Source organism: Gadus chalcogrammus, chromosome 13, assembly GCF_026213295.1.
Source record: "Gadus chalcogrammus isolate NIFS_2021 chromosome 13, NIFS_Gcha_1.0, whole genome shotgun sequence".
In the NCBI taxonomy this organism is placed as follows: domain Eukaryota; kingdom Metazoa; phylum Chordata; class Actinopteri; order Gadiformes; family Gadidae; genus Gadus; species Gadus chalcogrammus.
Window position 1 is genome coordinate 363,515 of NC_079424.1, and position 10,790 is coordinate 374,304.

The following is a 10,790-nucleotide window of genomic DNA, read 5'->3' on the forward strand; positions in this document are numbered from 1 at the left end:
TCGGAAATCGGAACATGAAATAGTTCCCATGATTGTTGAGCAGTGAAGAATCGACCGTTTGTGTGCTATAGGACACAGGTCTGTTCCCAACGTAGGCTCTGTGTGGCGGGGGTTCTTAAACCGCCCGTCTTTAAGGGCCCCAAAGTGTCCCCTTACAGGGGCCGGCTCCCCCGGCTCAATGTTTACCGCCGTGACATGTTGCACTGATTCAGGGGCCCCAAACTTTTGACCGTCGAGAGATTGACGGTAATTTGTTGAGAGGTGAAAACTTCCCCTCTTAGAACATCTTGTTGCAGTCTGCACACTCTTCATCTTAACTCAGATTTACACAAAGACCAACACACACACACACACACACACATACACACACACACACACACACAGGTATCAACACACACTCACACACCGCCATGGACATACTCACACATGCACGCACACACGGATATGCAAACACACACACACACACACACACACACACACACACACACACACACACACACACACACACACACACGCACACACACACACACACACACACACAAACATAGATGCATGTGATACCGTCTCAAGCATTTCCCTACCCGTCTGTCTGCCTGTCGATCTGTCAGTCAGATGAATTGTTTTTGGTCTGTTTTTCACTGACCATAGCGCTGGCTCCGCCCACCCTATGAGGTCAGCGCGAGACGTCCTATTATATCTTCATTATTAAGAGGAGGGTAAGAGACAGATACTGAGAGAGAGCGAGGCAGAGAAAGAGAGGTAGAGAAAGAGAGAGAGAGAGCGAGAGACTACAGGAGCCTTGCAAAAAGAGAAGGGAGAGAGCGAGGGGGAAGGAGATAAAAGAGCGCAAGGTAGCAGTTGAGGGGAAGGGAAGGAGAGAGGGTCAAAACAGGAACGCAGCCGGAGAGAGGGTTAAAACAGGAACGCAGCCGGAGAGAGGGTTAAAACAGGAACGCAGCCGGAAAGTAGAAAGACATAAAAATCACAAGAATTTCGCGTTCAGAAGGACAGCGAGGAGCAGAAAGACACTGCCGCGAGGAGGGGGAAGGAGCACATATATCGGAGATCCAGAGCAGGCTCGGATCAGCACGGAAACCCAAGGTAAGGCAAAGCACTCCTCCTCCTCCCCCCCTCCTCCTCCTCCTCCTCCTCCTCCTCCTCCTCCTCCTCCTCCTCCTCCTCAGATAAACACACAACACAGGACAGGAGGAGAGACATATTTGACATGAGGGGCATGTGTGTGTAGAGGCAGAACAGGGCCTGACCCCTATGGGGGATTAAGGGGTCCTGCGGCTGTAGATCATGTGTTAGGGTCCGTCGCACTCCGCGCAGCAGATCAGAGACGACCCATGACCCCGGAGCGCAGAGCAGCACTGCTGTGATGAAATAGACGCCAGTCATTAGAATATCTGACCTATCACATCACCTGGAACTCGTTTGAGATAATCGGGGACGGTAATTGCAACAACCTGTGTGGGTCTCTGTGTCGCTGCGGCTGATTGGCTGAAGGGGAGGCAGTGCTGCCTGCGGCACCAATCGGCTCAGAGGTTCCCCACCTCAGGACCCTTCCTCTCTGAATGAGGGAACCAATGAGGGGACAGGAACCCTAAGGCGGGTTGGTTCAAGGAAGTGCTTGTCAGGAATTTGATTTCCCTTGGTCACAAACATGTCATATATTCTGCAGGTTCTATAGGAGAGACACAGAAGTGCACCTCAGCAGCTGCTATTTGAAATGCCTCCAGGCTGTTGATGCTTAATGATAAAGTGGATCGGTTTGAAGCAGAACAAGTGAGGTGCCGCGTAACTGATGGGAAACAGCGTGAGGGTACACCAGAAACAGACTGGGAATCAACAAACCCCCCCACACCCACCCAGTTGATGTCCCCATTAATGCGTGTGTGTGTGTGTGTGTGTGTGTGTGTGTGTGTGTGTGTGTGTGTGTGTGTGTGTGTGTGTGTGTGTGTATGTGTGTGTGTGTGTGTGTGTGTGTGTGTGTGTGTGTGTGTGTGTGTGTGTGTGTGTGTGTGTGTGTGTGCAACAGTCAATGGACAGCCTAATAGTGTGTGACTGGAATTAAATGTACACACACACAGGTGACATGTGTGTGTCTGTAGGGCCGGCTCAACCCATACCAGTGCAGCGTGGTTGGGGAGAAGAGAGAGAGAAAGATAGAGCCAGATATGATAGAAACAATAGATCGCTTCAAAGAAAGAATGATGAAAAGAAAGAGCAGGGAGATGGAGAATGGAAAGAGAGAGCTTTATCAAAATACACAACTAGTTTGGAATGATTCTTTGGCAGGTGGGGTGAGGATGAGGATGGCTTAACAGACGTCAGAGAACAATCATTTATTGTCTGTTCCAATGCTTCAGTTTTATTCTCTGTTCTTCTCGAGCAGAACTTAATGGGTCATAACTCTCACCCTGCGATATGCCACCGTTGTCTCTCCTACAAACCCGCTGGCCTGATGAAAACATCATCCAGAAACATCTGGATCTGCCCCATTGTTTATACTAAATTAATATCCAAGGGGGCCAATCTCAGGAAGAAATCTTAAACATAATAATACAATACAATACAATTTATTTGAATGACATTGGCCCATGATTTTATAGATAAACTATGTTTTAACCTTCTACAAATGGGGTTTTATTTAATGTATTATTGTAAAGTTTACAGAAACATTAAACTGCATGTCTGGCCAACGATTCTAATAAATGTTTGAATAAGAAAGTGTTTGTGTGTGTGTGAGAGTGTGAATGTATGTGTGGGTATGTGAGAAGCTTATGTGTGTGTGTGTGTGTGTGTGTGTGTGTGTGTGTGTGTGTGTGTGTGTGTGTGTGTGTGTGTGTGTGTGTGTGTGTGTGTGTGTGTGTGTGTGTGTGTGTGTACCGTACGTCAGAGAGCTTATGTGTGTGTGTCTGTGTGTGTGTGTGTGTGTGTGTGTGTGTGTGTGTGTTTGTGTGTGTGTGTGTGTGTGTGTGTTTATGTGAACTTATTGGTGTGACATGTGTGCATTTGTGTGTACTTGTGTGTAAGCATGTGCTTGTGAGTGTGTGTGTGAGTGTGAGTGTGACCGTGCATGGTCTGTGTGGTTGTGCGTGCGTGCGTGCCTGTGTTTCCTTGCCTTGAGGAGACAGGGGGCTGAGGGCTGTTGTGTGCGTGCGTGATCACGTTATAAAACAGAGACGACAAACAGGCCACACATAAAATGAACCCAACCACCGGAAAACACGAATAAAACAACCAAGGCGCAGAATCCAAGTCAACACCTACAGGTCAGGGGGACAGCAGCCATTACTACACAACCTATAATGACATACAAAAGACAGCCATTAGTTACTTTACGCTATTGTTATTTCATATAGGCCTATGCACGAATAATATACTATATATAATATGAAAATATTTATTCCAAGCTGAGGACATGAGCGAGTGTTTTCTGTATTTTTTCAAAAGAAAGTATGCTGTCATTTTAAATCTTTAAATGTATGTGATGTGTGTATTTGAGAAAGTTAGTTAAAAATGATTTAAACACGCCTGTGATGTTCGATTAAAGAAATTGAGAAACTAACAAAATCTTTACCAAGCCGAATGATTTAGTTAACAAGCTACAGCTAAATTACTTACACTTAGTACTGCTAAGTAACACCTAAGCTAACAACTGCAAACATCTGAACGATTCTATTCTCTTTTTATTCTCGTTTCACCTTTTTATTCTCGGCCCAACGTCAGGACATTAATCCCCACAGAGAAACATAAAAGCTGTAAAAAGTACCTTAAAATCCCACAGTGAAGGTTTAAACTTTTATCAGCGCAGCAGGCTCTCTTCACAGATGGGCCTGACGTTTGAGCCCAGCTTATAACAGACGCTGCTTTGGTCGGGCGGCGAAACGCTGTCCAACATTTAAACGCTTTCACTAAACCCAACGTGAGCTATGAGCCCTGCTGAAGGCAGAGCTGCCGTGATCGATTCCAGGTAAACTAGAAGTAGTTTCTGGCAGAGCTGAAGAGATTCAAGAGTTGTAATAAAAACCTTTCCAACTTTTAGGACCACTTCAAATGTGTTGTGATGTTTATGAAAAACATGTGAAGACTAACGTTTGCTCAGTACAACCGGTCAATTAAGACTAATCCCAAAAAGCACTATTTATAGCAGTTAACCACATTGTTTTCTTTGCGTCCGGAGCAGGCGAGAAAGTAACGTCACTGATACGACAAACAACATCTGTGGGCGCCTTAGAAATGACTGGAAACATTCAAGACCGTAAAGCTAGTCATCTACGGACATCTTCCTCTTCTTCTGTGTGAGTGTGTGTGTGTGTAAGTGAGTGTGTTTGTATATTTCTGTGAAAGGTTACATCTGTTTGTGTGAGACAGTAGATAAACAAGGATCTCTCACGAAACATACATCTTGAATTTGTCATGTTTTTCTACTTTGTCTTTTTTCAATATTTCAGTCTTTTCAACCCTACTTTCTCAACACTTGTGAAATACATGAAGCGACTCTAAAAGTGCCTTTGTGTGTTTGGTGAAACGCATGAACACAATTACCTGAACACATGGGATCAGAAACCATGTTTTCTGATGGTTATGGTGGTCGAATGATGTCACTTGACAGGCTACCGTTTCAGCCAATCACAAAGACCGATTTCAACCACATGTGACTAAAATGTGTCATCCTCCGAGGCCTCTGCGGTCCGCTGAGTTTATCTGAACGTCCGTCTTTATGAAAATGTCAAGCAGCTGGACCAGCAGGGCTGGTGGTCATGGCTCCTGCTGGTGTACTAGTGGGGGGAAAATAAACTCACTCTGAAAATACAAAATAAAAAGGAACGCATATAAATCAAAGCGCGTTCACCTGTGTTCTTGAAGCCAATTAATAGCTGTTGAGTTTGATCGATTCTGACTCCCGCTACGGTCCTAACCAAAGAAAGGTTTCAGCAATCGCTGTTTATGATTGGCTCAAACTTGAGCCAGATGACGTTCCGCTCATGGTCTGAAAGACACATTTCACAGATCTAATTTGAACCTATCAAAACAAGCAAGTGCTGCTGCCGGGGTTCCACCCAAAAGAGAGTGGATTCATTTCACTCTGAGACTTTCACCCACTGAATAAAAAACAAAACAATATGTCAAAAGCTAGCTAGCTGTATGAGGCAGCTGTAGAAAGACTGAGTATATTACTACTACTACTACTACTACTACTACCACCTCAAACAGAATAACTATACAACACTGTTCCAACGTCGTAGGCCTACATTTCAAGTGGCCTGGAATTGAAGCATTGCATGTCCATTAATGACTTGTTTTTTAATGAATAGGAATGAGCTACCCAAAGTAAAATAGGCTACAGATACATCTCATTAGGAGGCAGGTACAATAGGCATTGTTAATGGAACATTGAAAGGCTATTTACTCTTTTTAACACTATTCAGTAACCGTATGGTCATACAGTGTGTCAAAGTTACAGTGTTGACTCAATTACAATTCTTGTCAAATGCAATATTTAACTTTACACCACACCCACCATTGTGAATCAAGTGTATGCACACTATGAGTGAGGCAACACCTAACTCTAACACTTAATTAATTAAAACAATTCAATTGTTTGCAGGGGGAAAAAACAACACCATTATATCCATGTCTTGATACCAATTAATTAAAAACAAAGACAATAACCCTCAAGGTTTAGTTTACAATTCTACTAAATGTATAGGTGCAAGTGCCTTATCATATGCTAAATAAAGATAAAAAATTGACGATAATTCTACTAAATGTATAGGTGCAAGTGCCTTATCATATGCTACGTAACGATAAAAAATTGACGATAAAAAATTGCAGTCAAATATTGGAATCGATTTCATACATGGGAGACATTAGATGAAGGAAAATCACTGTGTTCCTCTGCCAAGAGCCACTTGGGTTGCCTCAAAGAGCTGGAACACGTTGAACATCCGCACTCTGGGCTATAGTACAGACCACCTTGAGGCCAGGACGCCTCTCAGGGGGGGGGAGAATGTAAGAATGATCACTGCCCTGTAGACAGAAACAGAAGAGCTACACTCTATATAATGGCACTATAATCTTACAATTTATAACACCATTTCTTAAAAGCTACAGCTGAACCAAGGAAAGGCCCTGGAATTGAAACAGGACGCTACACGCCACCTAGACATTAGACATGTTTTATTCAAAGATGAGAAATTAACAAAATATGTTACCATGCCAAACAACAAAGTTAACACCTGAAAACAGCAACGATTCTCTTTTTGTTTTACAGTTGGCACAAGTGATCGTGATCTATAATACCTGCAACAATGTCCATGCTACACCCCAGCAAGGTGGCTAGCACTCCAGCTAGGTGGCTAGCACTCCAGCTAGGTGGCTAGCACTCCAGCTAGGTGGTAAATACCCCACCTGAGTGACTTTTACCAAAGACACAGGCTGGTGGTGGTGTTAAGGGGTTTAATGTAGCGGTTGAGTCTAATGACCTACAGATGTTGATCCATGGTGCCCGGCAGGAGTGTGTGTGGTGTTGGCTGGTTCGAGCAGGCTCTTGCACGTTGTGCAGCCTCAGCCAGCCGTCTCTCTTAAAATGGATAAACAAATTCAACTCTAAAAAGAAGATGAGCCTTGCCTTATAAGGCATCTATATTTGACTGAATGAACCAATGTTCAAAAATAGCTCAACATTTTAAAGCTCTTACCACGGCCCCAGTCATCAGCCTATGGGTCAAATTCATAGGTCTAATAAAAGACAAATACTAAATATACACATTTATAAAACAAGGTATCTTCTATCTTCTACAATGTAACAAGATATGAGTTTCATTAGGCTGATTTAACACAGTGGAGGTGAGCCTGGGGGTGGAGCTACTTAACACAGTGGAGGTGAGCCTGGGGGTGGAGCTACTTAACAGTGGAGGTGAGCCTGGGGGTGGAGCTACTTAACAGTGGAGGTGAGCCTGGGGGTGGAGCTACTTAACAGTGGAGGTGAGCCTGGGGGTGGAGCTACTTAACACAGTGGAGGTGAGCCTGGGGGTGGAGCTACTTAACACAGTGGAGGTGAGCCTGGGGGTGGAGCTACTTAACACAGTGGAGGTGAGCCTGGGGGTGGAGCTACTTAACACAGTGGAGGTGAGCCTGGGGGTGGAGCTACTTAACAGTGGAGGTGAGCCATGGGGTGGAGCTACTTAACAGTGGAGGTGAGCCTGGGGGTGGAGCTACTTAACACAGTGGAGGTGAGCCTGGGGGTGGAGCTACTTAACACAGTGGAGGTGAGCCTGGGGGTGGAGCTACTTAACACAGTGGAGGTGAGCCTGGGGGTGGAGCTACTTAACAGTGGAGGTGAGCCTAGGGTGGAGGACTGCAGCGAGACCCTCCTCGAACACTGCGGGGCATCGTGCGTTAAATGCTGCTGTGTAATCACAGAGAGAGTCCATGTCCTTTGACACTTGTCTATCGTTCCCCGGGGAATGGACCGTGTACGGCATCTCACTCAAGGTTGACTGATGGGACTCCAGACATTTGCAATCAATCCATCATTTGGGTACCTTTCATCTGGGTGTCAAACTACGTAGAAAGCAAGACAGACATTACACACGGTTTGGCTGATTTGGACTCATTAGTGTGGCCATTATATTAGAATGAGATCAAGGTGAACTCCTGTTTTCTTGGCATATGATTCCAGATTATGAAGCCCATGTGGCTGCTCCTCTGCCTCATGGCTCTGTCCAGCACCGGGCGCTTCCTGGTCTCCGCCCACATGATGCCAGAGGACCGGCTCGTCAGCCAATGGAACGCCACGGAACACCCCCTGTCCGGAATCAATGTCTCTCACTCTCCATCCATTGAAATCGTAGGTAAGATCACCCTGGAGGGATTAATGTACACATAGTCTAAGGAGGTCTCATTAATTACACATTATTAAGTCTTATTAGCCTATTATTAGTAATATAACACTTGCTATGTTGATAACTCTCTAAAGTTAAACATGTTTCACATTTTAAAGCAGTTTCTCTCATTGCCAGAGTTATCTAAAGCTGCCAAGAAGAACAAAAAAGCCAAGAAACAGAGGAAGGTAAAACGAGTCAAGCAATCATCAATTGTTGTTCTACTCTCTCAATCTATCATTCACACACTCACTCACTCACTCATTCACACACTCACCAACAAACACTAATCCCCAATATCATCTCACCTCCATTATCAATGAACCAATAGTAAATCAATACGTTTCTCTCTCACCCTAGCTACTGTATGTACAATCCTCTAACCACCACTCAATGAACCACTTCACTAATCAGTGGTTCACTCACTCTGTCCCCCCCTGCAGCAGAACGATCTGAGTGAGAGGAAGAGGCGGCCCCCGCCCCCGGCCGACTGCGTCCCGCTCTGGGGGAGCTGTCACCCCACCGGCAGCACCTGCTGCGACGGCTGCAGCGTCTGCCGCTGCCGGCTCTTCAAGACCGTCTGCTACTGCCGCATGGGGAACCCGCGATGCTGAGGCCCCGCCCCCACCCAGGACACGCCCCCCGCCCCCTTCACAAAAGTGCCACCCACTCTCTGGACAAGCCACCAAGACCCAGATCAGCAAAAGCCCCGCCAGAGATGAACACAGGCTCTGCCCCTTCAACTGTGCTTCTAGGCTCCACCCCCAATACTCTTCACCATCCCCCATTCTTCGGACATGCTCAGCCCCACTTTGTACAAAGTGAGAACAGACCAAAAGGACCCCAGTCCTTCTTGCACTGGGTCAAACCATCACTGGGTCGAACCAGCACTCGATCAAGCCAGCACTGGGTCAAACCAGCACTGGGTCAAACCAGCACTCGATCAAGCCAGTACTGGGTCAAACCAGCACTGGCTCAAACCAGCACTGGGTCAAACCAGCACTGGGTCAAAACAGCACTGGGTCAAACCAGCACTGGGTCAAACCAGCACTTGGTCAAACCAGCATTCGAACAAACCAGTGCCGGGTCAAACCAGCACTGGGTTAAACCAGCACTCGGTCAAACCAGCACTAGGTCGAACCAGCACTCGATCAAACCAGCACTGGGTTAAACCAGCACTCGGTCAAACCAGCACTAGGTCAAACCAGCACTAGGTCAAACCAGCACTCGATAAAACCAGCACTGGGTTGAACCAGCACTCGGTCAAACCAGCACTAGGTCAAACCAGCACTCGATCAAACCAGCACTGGGTTGAACCAGCATTGCATCAAACCAGCACTCAATCAAACCAGCACTGGGTTAAACCAGCAGTCGGTCAAACCAGCACTAGGTCAAACCAGCACTGGGTCAAACCAGCACTAGGTCAAACCAGCACTGGGTCAAACCAGCACTGGGTCGAACCAGCATTGCATCAAACCAGCACTCGAACAAACCAGCCAATGGGTTGAACTTTATTTTAGCCGTTTGTCCGTTCTGGGTTCCTGTAGGACCGTGGCGGTCCAACATGGCGGCGTCGAAGAGAACCCGCCCCATAGGTCGATATAAAGGTCTCAGACTAAGAGGACAAAGACACGTCGATTCAGATTATCAAAGGATTATACACAAATATTCTTAGGAATTAATATTCCATCTCTGTCCGTTCCCCTAGAGGCTGCTTAATGACTGCACCGAACCCTTACCTTAAGCACAGTAAACCCTTCCATTAACCACAGTAAACACTTACCTTACCCACAGTAAACACTTACTTTAAGCACAGTAAACCCTTACCTTAACCACAGTAAACACTTACCTTAAGCACAGTAAACACTTACCTTAAGCGCAATAAACACTTACCTTAAGCACAGTAAACACTTACCTTAAGCACAGTAAACACTTACCTTAACCACAGTAAACACTTACCTTAAGCACAGTAAACACTGACCTTAAGCACAGTAAACCCTTACCTTAACCACAGTAAACACTTACCTTAAGCACAGTAAACACTTACCTTAAGCGCAGTAAACCATAGCCTGACCGTAGAAATGTGGCGCGTATCAGAATCCCACGAGCACTATACCGGGTCTTCAGCAGACATATTTAAAAATGCTAAGACATATGGCTTCATATCATATTCTATAATTGCTTTAAAAAAGTGCCAAGTCATATCACTTCATGGTCAAGCTATAACCATACAGTTAAAAACATTGTTTGTGGCGATTTTCTATAATCTTAACCAAAACCTTTATTATGAGCATTTTTAGCGAGAGGGAAATCCTTTGTGGATCTCAAGGAAAGGGCTTTCTAGGACAAGGACTTTCAGATGAGGAGAATAAATGCTCATCTCAATATGAAATCAATAACAGAACACCGGGAAGAGTGTGAACGATTTTAAGGTTTATTTGGAATTAATATCAAGGCTTATATACGTGTATCATCTTTGAATTTTATTCTAAAGTTGTGAAATAGATAGACTGATCACGATGCCCAATTTTCTAAATAAATTACTTTAATTAGACTTTTTCTATGTATGAGGATGGATATTGAATATATTGCAGCTGTTTGATTCTCAATGCTACTTAAAAAGGTTTTATTCAAGTTACATTTTTACAGTGTAGGCCTGCTCTCACTAGTCATCATTTGTTCTGTGCATACATCATCGAGTGCCTTTGGCCTCACCAAGTTGGACTTCTGTTGAGAAACACTTTATCATAGTGTAGCACTTTACTTTGCTTGTTTACTCCTGTATCAGGACATTGACACACCGTACAAAATACTATTTATAGTATCACAGTACTATTAGTAACATTCACATCTGTGTCAGTATACACAGAAGTATAACTTCATGTTATCAATTGT

At 45.0% G+C, this 10,790-nt stretch overlaps 1 protein-coding gene across 1 annotated transcript; it reads left to right on the forward strand.

Moving 5' to 3' along the window:
- The first annotated feature begins 808 nt into the window (after positions 1-808).
- Positions 809-8,509, forward strand: asip1 (agouti signaling protein 1). Its single transcript, XM_056606822.1, has 4 exons — positions 809-1,101; positions 7,694-7,865; positions 8,034-8,083; positions 8,339-8,509. The coding sequence occupies exons 2-4, from the start codon at positions 7,697-7,699 to the stop codon at positions 8,507-8,509; spliced, it is 390 nt and encodes a 129-aa protein (XP_056462797.1). The 5' UTR covers positions 809-1,101; positions 7,694-7,696.
- The last annotated feature ends 2,281 nt before the right edge of the window (positions 8,510-10,790 follow it).

What these genes read in the sequence shown, in the direction of transcription:
- asip1 (XM_056606822.1), top strand. Translation starts at nt 7,697, where the DNA reads ATGAAGCCCATGTGGCTGCTCCTCTGCCTCATGGCTCTGTCCAGCACC. An exon ending in TCCATCCATTGAAATCGTAG is followed by an intron (nt 7,866 to 8,033) that starts GTAAGATCACCC and finishes TCTCATTGCCAG; the next exon opens with AGTTATCTAAAGCTGCCAAG. An exon ending in AAGCCAAGAAACAGAGGAAG is followed by an intron (nt 8,084 to 8,338) that starts GTAAAACGAGTC and finishes CCCCCCCTGCAG; the next exon opens with CAGAACGATCTGAGTGAGAG.